General features: G+C 43.3%; 1 protein-coding gene across 2 annotated transcripts in view; it reads right to left on the bottom strand.

Moving 5' to 3' along the window:
• The window catches only part of Frmd3 (FERM domain containing 3), a 282,007-nt gene that overhangs the window by 60,329 nt on the left and 203,400 nt on the right, over positions 1-18,278 (bottom strand). For both annotated transcript variants that reach the window (XM_004639402.2, XM_004639401.2), the window contains exons 7-10: positions 13,721-13,808; positions 11,876-11,964; positions 8,707-8,770; positions 7,791-7,879 (exon numbers count right to left, since the gene is read on the bottom strand). In XM_004639402.2, coding sequence (XP_004639459.1) covers positions 7,791-7,879; positions 8,707-8,770; positions 11,876-11,964; positions 13,721-13,808 — 330 coding nt within the window. The remainder of the gene's footprint in view (positions 1-7,790; positions 7,880-8,706; positions 8,771-11,875; positions 11,965-13,720; positions 13,809-18,278) is intronic.

Genomic DNA, 18,278 nt, shown 5'->3' with positions numbered 1-18,278 from the left:
CCGGCCCACGCTGCGCCTGGGCTGGGAGTGGTCCCGCAGGCGCAGCTTAGCAGGAAGCTCTCCACACACTCACGGGACCTGGGCTAGGACTGGGTAATCAATTTTATCTTGTTGTTTACTCTGTCTAGTATTAGAATTGTTACCCCTACTTATTTTAAGGATCCTAATGCATGAAATGTTGTTTTCCAGTCTCTAATTTTTAAATCTATGGGCATCTTTTTTAATTACATGAGATTCTTCAATGAAAGATTGTTGGATTCTAGTTTTTGATCCAGTCTGTCAGTCTACGTTTTTTTAAATTGGAGCGTTGGGGCCTTTATCATTGAGAAATATTACTGAGATTGATGTTCTTAGTATAATTGCCTTTTTTATCTGTTGGTGTAAATCCTTTTCCTTTTTCTGATATTTTTTATCATTGTTTATCTATTGACCTCACTAGTTTCCTCTGTGTTTTCAGCTGGGTCTGATTCATTGTTTCTGTCAAAACTCTTCTTAAGTATTTTCTCTACAGCTACTTTAGCACCGATATATCTTCTGAGCTGGTCATTTGTAAGGAAAAACCTTATTTCTCCATCTATCTTGAAGGATAGCTTTGCTGGGTAAGTGAGGAGAGTCTTTATCTTATATGGAGACGTTCAGTAGGATGTTCCTCCCTTTAAATTTTCAGCTTTTTATGTCCAATGAACATAATTATTCCTTATGTTGTTCACTTTAAATGGTTTGGACTCTGTCCTTATGTTTTGCTATGAGAATTACTTTTGGATATAACAGCATCAACAGATTCAACACTTCCACATGATAGTCGTTGCAATTATACTTCCCTCCTTTGTCTATCCTCTATGCACACAAGGACCATTTATTATTTATGATTTTTCTGCAGCGAGGTAGGCAAAATGCAGGGAGAATGCAAGGTGGGTGACTGAGCAGCGTGAGACGTTAAGAGGGAGGGCCCTAGGATGGGGACAGAGGGGGATGAGAGGAAAAGCTTGATGTTGGTTCTGACTCTACTGGAGCACATTTAGTTGAGTTGAAGGCTTAGCATTTAGAGTTCTCAGAGGATATTTGTGGGGGCAAGGGTGAGACATGAGAGGAAAGAGGTTTACTTTGGGATTGAGGAGAGTTATGTAGTTGTCAGACACTGTGGACAGAGAGGACAACAGCCCAATGAAGATACAGGAGATCCAAAGGTTTACAATGGGGAGGATTGAGAGTTAGTGCTACAGAAGGTGGAGTGACTGTGAGGGAGCTAAGTATGAGAAATTAGAAACTTTGGAGAAGGAGTTTATATATTTGGGAAAAGAATAAATATATAAGATAACAGTATTTCTTTGAGGATTCATGGTAAAGAAACTAGATAGGGAGCTGAGATGCATGAGGGAACCTAGACACTGGGTAAATCAGAGCCAATGAAAGCAAACGTACATAAAAGTGAAAACCTAACATACACAAAAACCCATAAAGGAACATAACATAACCCCACATAACTAAATAAAGCAAGAAACAAACACAAATTCAAACCTACAAAATATCTGATGGGAACACAGACTAAACTAAGGAACCCAAAGAGCCCCTGCATGTGTGATTTCGAAGCTGCTTCTTTGCCACAGAGTTGGGACACACACCCTGATGCTTCCTCTGACTCTTCCGCCACAATATTGAAACTACTGCACACTCAGAACTTTCTGCCAGGTTGCAGGCATTCCTGCAGAGTCTGATCCAGTTCAAATTCTTGGGGTAGGAACTTTTGCTGTCCCTTTCCCTGGGCATGATGGTGGAATCAGCAGACAAATTCACTGGCACAAAACTGTCACTGACTCAGGCATCTACCCATGCAATCAAATCAGCTGCAGCAGAGAAGGCTAACCAGTTACAGGTGTATCTCTCAGGGCTGGCCAAGAGCATGCCAACTTGGTTCTCTCTTTAGCTCAGCAAAACGTCCAGTTACAGCCCTGGTACTGATCTACTGCTAATATGCACTAAAAGTGACAGCTATCTTTTTAGGGTTAAAAAAAAAAAGCATTAATGTGAGAGTAGGAAAAAAGGTTGTTTTTTCTTTTTTTAAAAAAGTCCTCTGCTATGTTGTGTGGGAAGAAGAAAAGGGGAGAGAGGCAAAGGATTCTAATGGTGACAAAGACATGCTATATATTTAGGTGGGGAAAAACTGGGTATAAAGTCGGTAGTGAGAAGATGAGAAGGGATTCTATGACTAGTATAAATATTAGGGCAGAGGTAGAGGGAGACAACGAGGGGAAAGAAAAAGAAAAACTGAGAAGGAATACAAAACAAGTCGAGTTAAAAGGTATGAATATAAATAGAAGGAATAAAAAGGGACAAGAGAGAATTCCCTTACCTTCTGTAAACTATACTGGAAGAAAAGACAAAAAGAAGAGAAACATACACACACCCATAAAAGAAAAGGAAGAGGAAATAATGGGATAAAAATGGAGGGATGAACAGAAAGAGGAAAACAACAAAAGTTTTCTATTGTTCTGAATGAATGGTTCTTTTCCACAGCTAAGCATAAGGAGCAGAGTCCGAGCGAGGACAAAACTCTGCTCACACTGGAAATCTAAGGTGGCACTCCACCCCAGAATGGTGCTGGATACAGATGCCAGTATAGATAGGGACAGGTACCAGTGTGATCTTCCAGTCCTGTGTAACTTGGATGAACCTGACCTCTGACTGCTCAAGCCAAGTCGCCGTTCACCTGCTCCAGCCCCTCAGCAGTACTACATGCAGGCTGCTTTCCAGCCACTAGTGAGCTGTCTCCCAAGGCTGCCCTTCCCTCATCCTCTCAGGGAACCTGACGGTGTGGAGCATGGCCTGGAGACAACAGGCTGCTCTGGGACCCTGGTCTGGACATTGAGCCCCTCCCTACAGTGATGTTCCCTGCAGCTCTCGTTCCACAGTTAATGGTGGCAGGTGGTGGACTGAGGCCACTCAACCCATTGGCTGTGGAAAGTACCTCTGAAAGCAGTGCCCCATGTTTTCCTTGCAGGTTCCAACTACTGCTGATTCTCAGGCCCAATGTGTCCTTCTACTTAAAATCAATTTTCCTCCTCTCAGTGTTTCTAGTTGATGTTCTGAGTCTCTCCAGTGTAGCTCCTCCTCTGTTCAGCAATGTTGGATCTTTCAGGTTCTACCTTCTCAGTGAATGTTTCCTCGGCATCTATGATGTGACTCTTTCTCTGCTCAGCCATGTGGAGTTCCCTGTGCCAGACTTTTGCCTTGTCCAAGGTCACGTCTGTTATTTGGCTGGCACCTCTGCTGTCCAGGCAGAGGGAAAACAACTCAGAGCCTGCAACAAGTTGGCAGTGGCTGAGTCAAGGGGTGCAAGCCACAGGTGTGCAGCTCAGGCAAATGTTGCGCCAGGACCACAGGTCCAAGTGACCCACACCACTGGCACATTTGAAAAGAGTCCCCTGCTGACTCCCAGGTGCAGTCAGGGTTGAGAACTACAGATCTAGGCCCTCAGAGCTCAAAGGGTTGTCCGTGCGTCTGCAGCACAGCTGCCCCCTGGAACCATTAGAAATAGGAATCTTGTGCCCACCCAGGACTTAGAGAAGAATCCAAATGCCCATTTAAACAATATCTCCTGGTAATTCACGTGCTCAGTAAAGTCAAGCAGTTACCAGAGTACGGAGCAAGTCCTGGTTCTTTATTTATATTATTGTTCCTCTAGAACTTCAAATTCCAAGTGAGAAACTTACTAGGGGCTGCCTTTATCACCTGGTCCTAATTCCATACTACAGAGGGACAGGAAGGCCAAATGAGCCACCCTCATGTCCCAGTGCCTAGTACAAGATGCAGCATAAACAGATATGAGATAAAATATCTCCCAGTTAGAGCAGCGGGAAGCCATCGAATCTCACAGTCCATCCAGCGTGTTTTCCAAGAGCCAGGCCCAGCAACCACACACTGCAATGCCTGCAGCTGGCAGCACTTGGACAACATGTGGTATAAAAGAAGCTTGTGCCAGGTGACTCAGTCTGTTGGGGATCCCCTGGGATCTAGAGCCGTCAGGAAACTCAGGGTTTCTGCTTCTGGGCTCTGTTCCCAGACAGCAGATCTCTGAGCCAAAGCTTTCCAACTACATCAATGGCCCCCAGCCAGCTGACAGCCAGCAGCACATTTGCATCCTAAAAGCACCCTGGGGAACATGTAGGCAGCAGCCAACAGGCCTGGATTGTGCAGCCCCAGAAGCAAAACTGGAAGGAGAAAGCACCCCAACCCCAGGAATAGCGTTGGGCCCTCGCTGTGCCAGCTCAAACCAGGGCCAGCTGTGCTGCTTAGTCAGGCAGAGCCAGTCCCCTGTCTTCACAGGAAAGGGTTGGAGCAGCAGAGGAAGCGGCACCCACTCTCTGGGACCAGAATCTGAGGCCTGTGAAATCAAGGCAAGAAGGCTCCACACCCAGCCGGTGCCCACGCAGCATCCCCAGTCAGAGCAGCAGCGACCATTCACCAGTGTTCACATGCCCAGCAGAACGGACTGTGTAAGGCAGGTTATCATTACCACTGCATGTGACAGGCGACAATAAAGCAGAGACTCAGAGTTCAAAGATTTTGCTCCAGGCCACACTGCAAGTAAGTGGCAAAGGCGGGATCTAAACCCAAGTCCCTTCACATCCACAGCCCTCACTCGCTGTGCGAGGCCACAGGATGCACACACACGCACCACTAAGCTCTAGTCCCCTCCACCCTACCGATGAGAAGACTGAGGCCAGAGGGCACACAGTCGAAGGTCGCTCAGCTGGCTCAAAATAAGCAACCGCCTCGCTCTTCCTAAGGAACAGGAATGATGAGGAAATAATGCAGGAGGAACCAAAACTTCCGGCGTATATCAGATCAATGCAAGTAGGATTAGAAGTGCTAACAAGAACAGCAGCGCCCCACAGCCTAACTACAGCAGAGGCAGCTGCACACATCTGCCACGTGTGCTCACAGGTAACTACTCTGGGTCTTAAACAACTGCCAAGGCCCGGAAGGATGTCTGTGACTACTTCTGCTTCACTAGTCTAGTTAATATGGAGATGCCAAGCTGGCCTCCTTGCTAGCTGCCAGCTAATCTATTTGCCCCACAAGTGCCAACCACACTCCCCAGACTGAAATATTTCTCTCCCTGTCCCCTCTTTCTAATTCTACTTTTGCCTTATTTGACTCCCTTTACTGGCTTGCTTACATGTGATAAAACCATGTGTGAAAAATAAGTTAATGTCTCTAAGTTATTCCTTACAGAGACCCTATGACTTCACTAAAGAATCTGCAGGTGCTTGTGGGAGTCCTTCCCCGTCACATCCAGGAAGGAGGCTCCGGAAGGCCTCTATGTCCCTGCTCCAATAGCCACAGTCATTAGAGTGACCGTCCACACCCTCCACACCTCCACTTCTCCTTCCCTGCTGGCCCAGCTCTCCATGTCTAGCCTAAGATCTCCTGGCCCATCACTCTTCCCTTCTGCCTCCCCTCCCTTTGTTCCAGTCTCAGGAAGCCTCACCCTGGCCAACAGGTATCCTCTATTTTCTTTCCCTGGCACCACATTCAAACTAGTATACATTTCCTCCATCTGGCAGGGTTTTCTGGCCATAAATCCCACAGGAGCAAGACGCCCTCCTCTCTAGAGTCCCCTCTACCATTTTATTTTCACTCTTCCTTTTGGTTTCTACTAAGAAATTAAAATCTCCTGAAGACATGAACCAGGCCTTATCAATTTGACCTGTTAAATATGTTTTCAACACCTGGAATTTTCAGGAAATACAACAAAAAAGCAGAACCTCAAAGAACTAATCATAGAGTAATTCCATGCTGAGGCATAAACCCAGGGGAGCTGCCCACATAAAAACTTGGATGGAGGTGTTCACGGTAACATTCTTCATAATGGCTACAAAGAGAGAAAACCCAAATGTTCATCAGCTGAAAGACAGGTAAACAAAATGGTGTGAATCCACCTGGTGGAATATCACTCAACCATCAAAAAGAATGAAGTACTAATCCATGCTATAGTATAGATGAAGCTTAAGTACTATGTCAATTGGAAGAAGCTAGGAACAAAATGCCACATCCTCTATAATTCCATTTATATGAAAACATCCAAAATAGGCAAATCCATAAAAATAGAACATAAGTTGGTATTTGCCATGGGCTAGTGAATGACTGCTAATGGTGTAGAGCTTCTTTCAGGAAAGATAAAACTAAAATTAGGAAACAATGTGTGGATCATGTCTTGGGTTATACTAAAAAATAACTATATACTTTAAAAGGGTAAATTTTATAACATGTAAATTAGATTTCAGTTTTTTAAACAATTGAAAACAAACAAAACCAAACTTTAGGCTTGGTTGTAAGGTGGGATGTGTCAGACTCCGCCTCTGTGCTCCTGTACTCTGACATGGTTAACGCTCTCTAGACAGACTAGCCCTCGAGCTAGCATTGCCCCTGGAGGATGCCATCCACAGCGCCATCCCCATCCTCCTAGACAGGTGGCATTTCCTGCACATTCTCCTCCAGTTTTCACACCATGCTGCTGCTGAGGTCCAGTATCAAGGGGTTTTTGGGCCACAGGGCTTTCAAGGCCAACCCTGGGAAAGTCCAGGCGAAACTAACCTCTGCCACCCCAGCTCCCAAGGATACCTGAGCAATGGATGTAAGTCTCTGATCTCCAGCCCCAAATCAACACTATCCATGACCACAGCATCTCTATCTTCATCTCCACATTCTACATCTCATTTCAAGGAAACAATTCTGTAGCTAAAAACAGGTTTAACCATCATTATCCAAGTCACTGTTCTCCTTTCCTGATGGTCCTTGTCAGCCAAATCCCAGGAGATTCAGAGACTCAGCTGTTTTCAGTGAGATGAGTCTAATGGGTAAGGAAGAATTTCAGTGTGGGGAAACCAAGCAGGTGCCTCTAGGATGAGTTCCAGGGGTCAGTCATGCTGGTGACTGGGGTGGGGTGGATAGGATAGCTCCTGATTCTGTCCCTGGCCACTGCTGCCCTGGGAAGCAGACGGGTCTCACAGAGGAGAAGGTGGGTCCCACGGACACATCCTCAGTGTAGACTCTTCTGAAACCCAGGTGCCCCCAAGGGATTTCTGCAGCCCCTCCACCCTGGCCTGCATGGTCCTTACAACATGTCACCATTAAACTTTGTCTGAAAGCTTCCCACTACCAACACACTGAGTCTGTGACAAAGATTCCTTGTAAGGGCACATCCAACCCAGAGTCGGAATAAGCCAGTGCCAAAGAATATACCTCTAACCTCAAAGCAACCCTCAACCAAATGAATGGGGCCACAGTAGACAAACAGCTCTGCCTCTCTGCCCACTTGTGCCAGAACTTTGGGGCACACCACCCAGTCCCCCCAGAGGCAAGCAGAACTGCACCCAGCTGGCTGCTGCAGTGTACATCCTATATTGCTTGCTTCCCTGCCTCAATCCCCTACACCCCCTGAAGTAAATCTGCTGACTATTTAAAAAGTAAAAACCACTTATATTAAACTCCAGCAAAAGATCTAATTCTGAAGGGCCAGAAACCAGAAATAGATTCAATGACTTGTTCAACAGAAACTATTTTTTAAAAATAGTGCACAGCGGCTCTGTGGGAAACACCTAGCATGGAGCTCAGGACTGGGTCAGGCCAACACCTGCAATCACAACAACAATACACTGCACTTGGAATTCACACCAATATAACAAAAAGCTGTTCTTAAAAGAAATGAACATATAGCCATTTGCAAAACATAAAAGGCTCCATCAGTGCCTTTCAAACCTATTATTAAATGAATAAAAGCTCCTTACTTATAAAAGGCCTGGTTCTCCACCCCGCACTTCCAGAGATGCTTGCAGGCAGCTGGTGTTGATGTGTGGAATGCCAACATGGCTTTTTTCTAATAAAAAAAAATAAATAAATAACAAAACAAAGCAAAAAAGGCATGTTGAACACAGTTGATATTTTTCTTTCAGGTTTTTACCTTGTATCCTGCCTCCTGCCCATAGATCTGAGGTAGCTTCAAACATTACTGTGTTTTTTTAAAGTATGGTAGAAACGGTATCCCCAACTCTCCCCCCTGCCCACCACTAGACATCCCTCATCCATCTGAGCCCTGTTTCTGGTATAAAGCAGCTTCCCAATCCTCCTCAACACTCCAGCAATCATCTAACTTTCTCTCAGACTGGGATTAGTCTTGACACCTATTTTCCATGCTTGGATTACTGGTAATTGAACTGAGCAAGAAAAATCTTCAAACTTCAGAGCTGGCTCTGAGGCTCAACATTTTGCTAATGCCACCCCTAAATGTGTTCCCTGGTGAACCGCAACCTTTCTCTGGTAACCCCTTTGTTTTTAGACTGTTGGGCTTACAGACTACTCATGCCCCTCCCCCCAGTGCTTTGGATATCCTGCTTGTGTAAGCATTCTGCATTTTTTTCATACCTCTGTACCTCAGTACAAAGGTTACGGAGATCCATGTTTTATTCGACTTTACCTCACCTTCTGTTACACCCAGTGCTACATAACTGGCATTGCTCACCTACTTTATTCTCACGCAACCCACTATTTCTACATTTACCTCTCAAATGCTTTTGGCCTATAGTTTCCATCAGCATCACACTCAGAAATTCCAGTCTTTGGGGCTACAACACTAAGGCATATTTTATCCCTAAATTTCTCCCACAGACACACAACCGGTAAAGAATAAAGGAAACAGTCTCTGACCTCCTTCTGCGTGCCAATCACATAAAATGTCTTCCCTTCAAACTTCAATTTGCAGACATCTGGCCTACAAAGAGAAAAGCTCTGGGTCAGAAGGAAAAACAAAAGTGACAGCTAACCAAGGTACCTGGCTTTCCCTTAGGAACCTGCTGTCTCACAAACGCCCAACTTCGGGGTCCTAGCAGTTGCATCAACACAATACAAGCAGAATTATTTGCTCTCTGAATGCATATCTTCTCACCAAAGAGGCATCTAGGACCTGTGTACCCAAAAGGTTATAATGGAACAGCTCCTTAAGATAAAAGCTAAAGTCATGTTTTCAACCACAGTTTGTCATTCATCAAGTTGTTCTTACAATTTTGAGCATTTCAATGTGTAATAAAACAATGCTTTGTAAATCAGGAGAGCAAGGGTGAAAAATTTGTGATGTGGCATATGTGGTTCTTGGAGGCAAATGTGGCAGGATAAGAAGGTCAGGTACCTTGAATCCAAATTATTTCATTAACGGAATCTGAGGTCATCATGTTCCTCTGGCCTTGAAAGGCAAGCAAGCCAACCCCCATTTTGGTTGTTAATGTTTACTAACACTCAAGCTCCTTGGAGGAAAGATGTAGCCTAACTATAAAAAAACTATGGGAGAAATAATTCTCAATTGTCAACAAATCCTTTTTTGGGAGAAAAACTGGTGTACAATTCTCTTGGGACACTCCGCTGCTTTCATCAATGAAAAGGGACTATCTAGTTTCCACTCTTCTCCATACCCAGTTGAAAAATAGCATCAAGGGAAGGAAAATACCTGAAACTAATCTGCATTTGCGATGCACCCGTTTCCAACATAACTAACTCTGGGTTCAAGCAATTCAGAAACCTGAGGATCTAACGTTCTTCTAGTCCCCTGAGACCTTTGCAGCACTAGAGTAGGATGGGGGCAGCATGCAATCGCCCATGTTCTCTCAAGTCCATAGGAATCCTGAAGGAAGCCGTTCTGAAATGGACCGAAGGTGATTAACAGTGGAGCATCTCCACAAGGCACTAACAATACAGAAAAGAAAGCCAGATAATGACCCCTCCCCCATTACACTTCATACATCACAAGTTCTAACAGGTCTGCAGGCACTCTCACACCCATTATTTCATTTGTTTTTCTGTCTCCTCTCCTTCCAAGGCAGCCCAGAGACAGCCAATCTCTATTCTGTGGTTGGGTACACTAAGAGTCAAAGAATTTAAGTGACATCTTAAAGTTTTGAGAATGCTAACTGTCGAAGAAAAAAGCAACTGGCACAGAGAGATATTTAAAATATGAACTGAGAAAAAGATGCCAGAGAAGGCAAAGAAGATGCTTAGAGGCATTGGGAGTCTTAAGAGAGGGGTGCTGCCATTTAAAAACAAAGGGCCAGCCAAACAGCTGAGTGGATTAAAGCACCTGCTTAGGCAGACGCAGGGGCCTGGAGTTTGATCCCCCTGGACTGCCGTGCTGGTCCTGCCCCTGGGCGTGCTGAAACAGTAATTGAGACTGGGAGTGGTGGCGCACACCTGTAATTTCAGCACTTAGGAGGCTGTAAACAGGAGGATCACTACGAATCCAATATATGCAGTGAGACCTGTAGACCCTGTAGACCCTGTCCTAAAACACAAAAATAAAATAAAATAAAAGAATAAAAATAGAGCAAGAGGTACATGGAAGGGAGTGCGCATAGCTAACCGATGTTAATCCAGTAGAGGTGTCACCAAAGAAAAGCAGGTGTGAAAGAGAGTGCTGAGGAAGGAAGGGGTTTAATATCTCCATGGAAGAGAGCCTGAAGCTAAGAGAAGCATGACATTGAGGCTCCAGTGGCTACAAGAGACTATCTCCAGTCCAGGGATTAAAGGTGCCCACTGCCCATCAAGAATGTCACAGCCAAGGCCTCAGTGCTTGAGTACTCAGGGCAAGCCCACAGGACCGTGAGTCCCAGGGTGACAAGCCTTGTAGGGGCCATAAGAAAGGGAACTGAGACAAGCTGCAAGTGAACGAAATGAAGTCTTTACAATATTCCAGTGTGCACGGAACAGCCACCGTTCCTCCCTGCATAGCAAAACCATCCACTATGAAAACCCTGGACTGGAAGTACCCGCCCTCCAACTTCCTCACTGGCATGACCTGGACTTCATCATCCCTCACATGTGCTCATTACGCTTTCCCAAGCCAAGGGCAAGGTCTGACTCACCAAACACATGCAGACTTTCCATTCTTCTTAGCAAGGCCTGGTTTTTTAGTAAGCACATGTGACCCAATCCTGCCTAACTAGAACTATGGGAAGTCTACGCAGACTCTGAAAAAGGTACCCTTCTTTTAAAAAGAGACACATGGAAGGGGCTTCTCTCCTCCACAATCTGACACTTGTGTGAAAGAAGTCAGAATGATACTGACATCCATCTCATGAGCATGAATCTGGGAACAAGTCACCAACCTGAACACAGACAAAAAAGTGGAAACCTGGACCTTTCCTGACTTGTTGGGCAGTTCAGTTCATGGATAAGATAGCCACTTGTGGACTTGGGCTTTGTGCACCAGTCCTCTTACTTGTAAGACTTTCTTGGTAGATAAGCTTGCTACCTTTTGCCAAAAGCAACTGCACTGATACTCTAAGGAAAAAGTGCTTTTCCACTGAAGAATTAGTAGAGGGAAGTGAGTGGAAGACAGTAGATCTGGAATTGCTCCAAAACACTACCATGGTTTGGCCCCCAAATTTCCATGTGCTGGGATCTTGGCACTAAAAGGTGGTGGGGCCTTCAAGGGATGAGACCTAGTGGGAAGTGATCTAGCAGTCACGGGACCCTGCCCTGTACTGTGCTCCTGTGCTGAAGATTTGGCCACGTCAGCAGAATCTTCGGGTGAGTAAACACTGAACCCAGAGGCCCCCAGCCCAGGTCTTGGGAAGTGACTCCTCAGCGTGACAAACCCAATTCTCCTGTGAAGGGCAACCTAGATTGGATTCAACTCATAGGCGATACATGCCTTTATCCTAAAAGCTCCAAGGTAAAAAGAAATGGATAGCAGACAATCTATTCAGCACTGCACACACACACACACACACACACACACACACACACACACACACACACACAGGTTAAAGAGGAGTAGGGTAATAGGTTATTAAGAAATACAGTAAGCCAGTTTTTCCAAAGAACTCACCATTTTATCAAGTGCATTCTCTTATTTCCTTGGAATACCACAAAGCCTGCAGCAGTGAATCCTAAAAATGTTGTCGTTCCTGTTGAATCCTGAAAAAGGGAAATAAAAACCCTTTTGGATTAAGTGCAAAAAAAAGTATGTGATACACAGCACCCTTGCTCATCTTCGTCCAGGGTCAGTTTCTGGTCAAGTCCAGTGACTGTAACAATGGAGGCTCCTGGGATAGAACCTTGAAATGCTGGGCTTTCGAAATCTGGACAAGCCCCCAAATTATGTGGCTTTCACCTTTCAAGAATAATGGATCTTCTGTCCCACCAAGAACCTTCTGGAAAAAGCTTATGCCCGATATGATGTCTACTTTCAAACATCTTTGAGGCTCTCTGTGTCATGTAAACTCTCCTTGGTTGCTATTAGTTCTTGAACACAATGAAACCAACGCTATTGGTATTTTCTATAACAGGATTCAGCCCACACAGGATTTCTAGTAATTTCAGTATTTAAATATGCCCAGAGAAGCCTACTTTGCTTCTAGCCTAAACAAAGAATACTAAGCAATTTATGGATCAATTAAGTGAAGGCCAAGAAATAATAGCAAAAATAAAAATCAAGTCAGTCTTCAAGTAATAAACAAGAACAATGAGGTTTAAATGGCTGGATAAAATTAAAATCACTAAGTGGAATAAAAAGATGTATACCATTAATGGAAAGAGCATCTGGAAAATATTTTCTAATAATCATGAAGGCCAAACAAGAAGACGAAGGAGGGCCACCTACGTGGAAAAGTATAAAAACGAGGTATAAAAAGTAAAGCCATATTAATATGCTGAACTGAAAAAGGCTCATGTCAACAACTTCTGAAATTACCAGTCCTATGGATAACTTACTACTATTATGGACTACTGGACTATATTGGATTATTTTGCTGAATTCATGCACCTACAATATTTAAACAGCAATGGGATATCCATCTCTGACAAAACTAAACAAAAAAGGGGATACAAATGAAGGACCATTTTGTATCTGTATATTCAAAATAGTTACAATAGATATACAGCTAATTTCTCTTAATTCAATGAGAAGAAAGATTTGTACTAATAGTGTTTGGACAGGATATCATGTCTGCATCTTATACTATGAATAACCACTAAGACAACAATATGCAATGTATTAATCATTGAAACTGTCCTACTAATAAGTTTTGAAGCTATCTCATTACTATTTGTTTCTCAATAAAATTAATTTAAAAAAGAATTAGTGCTAGTGTCTGGTTGAGGCACAGTTACAATATGCAAAGGAAAATAATGCTTGAGTGAGTCATTTCTGAAAAATGTATACACATAACATCATCACTTTAGGAGCTTGACAACGAGAAGGATTTCCCAAATGGACCCCAGAATTCTGTCTTCTGATAAGGAAGGTCTGTTTCACCCTTGAGAAAAATACTATCGAATTATGTGAATAAAAGAACTCCTAATGCCATAATGTAATTTACATTTGCCTTTTCTTCTTCTATTTCCCATCTTTAAAGAATGTATTCTGGACAACAGTGGCCTTGAAAATACATTTGAATTCTCTAAGTTTCCAAAGGAAAACTGTTTTCTACTTGATGCGTAAGTTCATGGTTACTGACTTAGGGAACTACGAGGACTACATTGAAGGGTATGAGCAAGTGACAGGCTGTAAGAGAAAATCTCCTCCAAACTCGCGTAGCTGGGCCCACAGCTGTCCCTTCCCATCAGCCGCTGTGTGCGAGGCTGTGGAACTCTCCTGAGAGAGTTCTTCAGGGATACGCACCAGTTCTCTGTACATGAGGCGGAACAACTCTGACTGCTGAGGGACAGTTACCTTGCATGGGTGAGGATCCACCCCGTAGGTGTCCAGAGTGTGAGCTTTCAGGAGTAAGTTAAACTCAGCAACCGGTGGGCTCTGGCCCCTAAAAGCACACACAAAGTTTAGGGAGTTAAAACGAACAACAGAAACATGGAGTCACTTCAATAAAATGTGCAATAGTGCATTACATATGGGGGAAATCCATATGGAAACAATAACCAGTAAAGCCAACCATTATTTTTCACTATAAGCAAACTGCTAAGAAATCTGAGCTCATGCTCTTAGCTGCTCCACAACACACCCACGTGCAACTCAGGACTCCAGAACAGCTAATCAAGGCTATCAAGTTACCAATAGGCAGGCCCTCGCAAATTCAATCTTAATACAAAACAAAGTTCAGCATCTGTTCTTTCCTGTTCATCCAGGGATTATCCAGGATAAATAATATTTGTTCTTGCCCAGCATAGACACCAAGCAGCTCTGTTACCCCACCAACAAGCCTAAACAGAGCTCTGTGGGGAGCAAATAACCATCAGACATTCCATGGGAAGCCCTGGATTCCTTTATTTTCTTTCTTGCTTCTTTCTTTCTTTCTTTCTTTCTTTCTTTCTTTCTTTCTTTCTTTCTTTCTTTTCTCCTTCCTTCCTTCCTTCCTTTCTTTCTCCATAATTTTATTGAGAGACAAATAGCAATGAGACAGTTTCAAATCAAATTTGTAGGACAGTTTCAATAATTAACACACTGCATACTCTCTTCCTAGTGGTTATTTGCTGTACAAGATGCAGACATGGTATCTTATTTACAAACACTATTAGAACAAATCCCTCTATTCATTAAGAGAATGTAACTATATATCTATCTTAACCATTTTGAATATACAGATACAAAATGGACATTCTTCTATATCCTCTTTTTTGTTTAGTTCCATCATTTGAATATTTCTTTCTTTTCTTTTCTTTCCTTTCTTTCTTTCTTCCCTCCTTCCTTCTTTCTTTCTTTTTGTATTTTTACTAGGATTTTATTGACTTTGTAGATTCATTTGCATAATATAAAGGTAATAAATGATTCCTGCCATAACCTCTGACTGAGTTCACCTATTTGACCTGTGTAGAAGAAAATTGTTTTACTTTGTTTTGTTTTGTGTTTTTAAAAAATCTTTTATTTATTTATGTATTTATTTAAGGGCTGGCCAGATAGTTCAGCAGACTACAGTGCCTGCTCAGGCAGAGTGCTGTGGCCTGGGTTTGATACCCACAGTGCTGTGCTAGCCCCACCCCCAAGGTGTGCTGAGATGGCAATTGAGACTGGGCATGGTGACATGTGCCTGTAATCTCAGCACTTGAGAGGCTGAAAACAAGAGAATCACTACGAGACCCATTTACGTAGTGAGACCCTGTAGACCCTGTACCAAATACATAAAATTTTTTTTAAAAAGGGAGGTACTGGTGACCTTTAATGAAGTATTTATTTATTTATTTATCTAGTACAGGGTCTTGCTATGCAACTTGGACTCTAGTGATCCTCCTGTCTTGGTCTCCCCAGCACTGGGATTACAGGCATGCAGTGCCAGGAATTGAATCTCAGTCCTCTCCCTTACCAGGCAAGCGCTTAGACCCTCAAGTTATCTCTCCGGCCCCAAAAACGTTTTGTAGAATGACAGTTGCAATGGTTGTTCTAGGTATTTTTTTTTCTTTTTCTTTTTTCTTTTTTTTTATAGCAGTGTAACTTGTCATAGCTAAATCTTGGAAACAACCCAAGTGCCCATCAGCTGAAGAATGGACAAAAAAGATGTGGTATTTTTACACAATAGACTATTATTTTGCTATACAAAAAGATAAACTTGAGACTTTTATAAGTACATAGATGTGACTAGAGACCATCCCCATAAGTGAAACAAATCAGACTCACATGTGTAAATATCTGTGTTTACACATAAGTGTTCACACATAAGTGTTTACAACTTACATGTGTAAACATCATATTGTGTCTCTAGTGTGAGAAACTAAAAGAGTAAAAAATTCAAAGGGTACAATAAGATATATAGTGAGAGGAAAAGAAACTGCTCAAAAGGAAAGAAGTGGTGGAGAGAAAAGAGAAAAGAAAGAAGGGAAATACACACACACACACACACACACACACACACGATAGCTAAGATAACTGTACTACTAATTTCTATTGGTTTATTGAAAGGAACAGTTAATGCGTAATTGTTTGATCAATTTTGCACACTATATCTGGAAGTCTCAACAAATACTTAGAAGATAACAATGCGCAATTTAACAACAAATGTTAACCTTTTATTATCCTGCATTCTGTAAGGAAATCTCAACCACACTCCTAATGCTGACCTCTAGGAACTTTACACATTATGGAGAATCCAAACCATTCTCCACAGAGAATTATATAACTTCAACAACCAGGAAAACTTTGCTATGGAAAGCAACGGGAATTCCTTTTTTTTTTTTTTTTTTAAATGTAATTTATATTGCAGTATTAAATCTGTCCCCGGGACAGTCAAATAGCTCAGCAGATTAAAGTGCCTACAAGCAGGCACAGGGGCCGGCGGTTCAATCCCCAGGCCTGCCTTGCCAGCCCCGCCCCCAGAGCAAGCTGAGATGGCAGTTGAGACTGGATATGGTGGCATGCACCTGTAATCCCAGCTCTTGGGAGGCTGTAAACAGGCAGATCATTATTAGTTCGATCTAGCAGTGAGACCCTGAACACCTATAGACCCTTCCCTAAAATACAACAAAAAAAAATCTGTCCACACTCGTACTGCACAGATGCACTTTCCCCCAACTCCTCGAGTCACCCAGAGTCATCAGACCTCTAAACCAAGACAGAATCTCATCTACTTCCTCCCGAAAGCATTTCAAGATCTTCCCTTTTCTCTTAATGAACTGAAATGTTGCTCCAGTGAGTCCAGGGGCATCCTTATACTCTCTTTTGATACAACATTCTAAGTTGCTTCCTAATTCAAGCCTCCAGCCTGCTAATTCATTCTTTGCCTGTGTGCATTCTGTTTTTCATCTCGTTGATAGACATCAATGAGATATCAATTAAGCATTTCATTTCCTATGTAATAGTTTTAGAGTCTTGAAACAGTAGCATGCTCTTGTTTCATGAGCATGATTCCTCCTCTATTTTGCTTCCTGGAAAGTCCAGCCTTGCTGGCTCTGTGAGTGCTGCTCTCCTGGTGAAGGTCTTTGGAGGGCTGAGTCCCAGTGTCTCGCTCACTGGGTCCGTGCTTCCTGCAGGGTCTGCTAAGTCTGGAGTCAGTGCACATCTGCAAAAACCCGTTCAACAGAGTGGGGTCCAGAGGTTGTAGCTGTGAGGGTGAGATGTGCCATGTAACTTGATTTGGGGTAAAGTTTCTAGTTCCTTCTGGAAACTTCCTTGTTCACACTTGGGGAACCCCAGCTCAGGCCTGCTGCTACCCGTGAGCCAGAGGTGGCAGGAAAGCTGCCCGAGGGTGCCACATGCAAGTGCCGTTCTCTGATGGCGGATCCGTGTATCCCCAGCCCAGAGCCCCCAGAAGCACTGCTTGCTTGTGCCTACGGCTGGCTTGCGTCCTCTCTGCATCCTTTCTTGCAGAGATGTCTTCAACCTTGTGACTGAAGACGGGATTCTTTCTCATATGCTCTGTCAAGTGTCTCTTCCATTAGACACAAGGCAAGGATGGTGACCTTACACGGTATTCATGAGAAATAAACTCTTAACGTCTGCTTTAGGAAAATAAAGATTCTGCAGCTTTTCCAGATTTCTTCAGCTTAGATGTCATAAATTTCACTCAAATCCCACATATATGTGGGAAATTTTTATCTTGATCATTACTGTATAAGCTCTTTCAATCCAACAAATCCTACCTTTGGCCCTTCCTTTGATTTTTTTTTTTTTCAGATAAGATCTTGCTCTGTAATTCAGGGTGGCTATGAACTCACTGTAGCCCAGGTTGGCCTTAAACTCATGGCGATCCTCCTGCCTCAGCCTCCCAAGTGCTGAGATTACACGCATGTACCATACCTGGTGTCTTAGTTACTCTTCTCTCGTTGCTGGGACAAATACCTGACACTCAAAATGAAGTAAGGAAAGGTTTGTTTAGCTCACAGATACTGGAGGTTTCAGTCCATACTCAGCTGGCTCCAAGACAGAGCAGCACATACCAGAAAGCAACCTTTCATGGTGGTGGCAAAGAGCTAGAGCTAAGGGAGTAGCAGCAGCTCAAGCAGCTGGCTTCTCTTCCCTCCTTACATTGTAATGCAAATTACCTGCCCCAGGGCAAGCGCAGCATCCACACCCACAGTAATCAATCACAAACTCCAGAAGCAGCCCCAAGACTGCCTGAGGCTTTGGGGGGACACCTAGACACAAACCATAACATCTGGCAGCTAAATATTTTCTTTTTGGGACACAGACAGCATAATTACTTTTCTCTTGATAAAATATAAATAAACTCAGAAAGTGATCAACTATATTGACATAGCTGGGAAAAGGTGATTTTTAAAAGGTGTCTCAAAGTATCTGGGAATCTTTCCATTCCTCTCTCAGAGTCCTTCCAGTATTTTAACTTTCA

Source organism: Octodon degus, unplaced genomic scaffold (assembly GCF_000260255.1).
Source record: "Octodon degus isolate 3935 unplaced genomic scaffold, OctDeg1.0 scaffold00111, whole genome shotgun sequence".
Lineage (NCBI taxonomy): Eukaryota > Metazoa > Chordata > Mammalia > Rodentia > Octodontidae > Octodon > Octodon degus.
The sequence above is the reverse complement of the archived record's forward strand: the minus strand, read 5'-3'. Positions and strand labels throughout refer to the sequence as shown.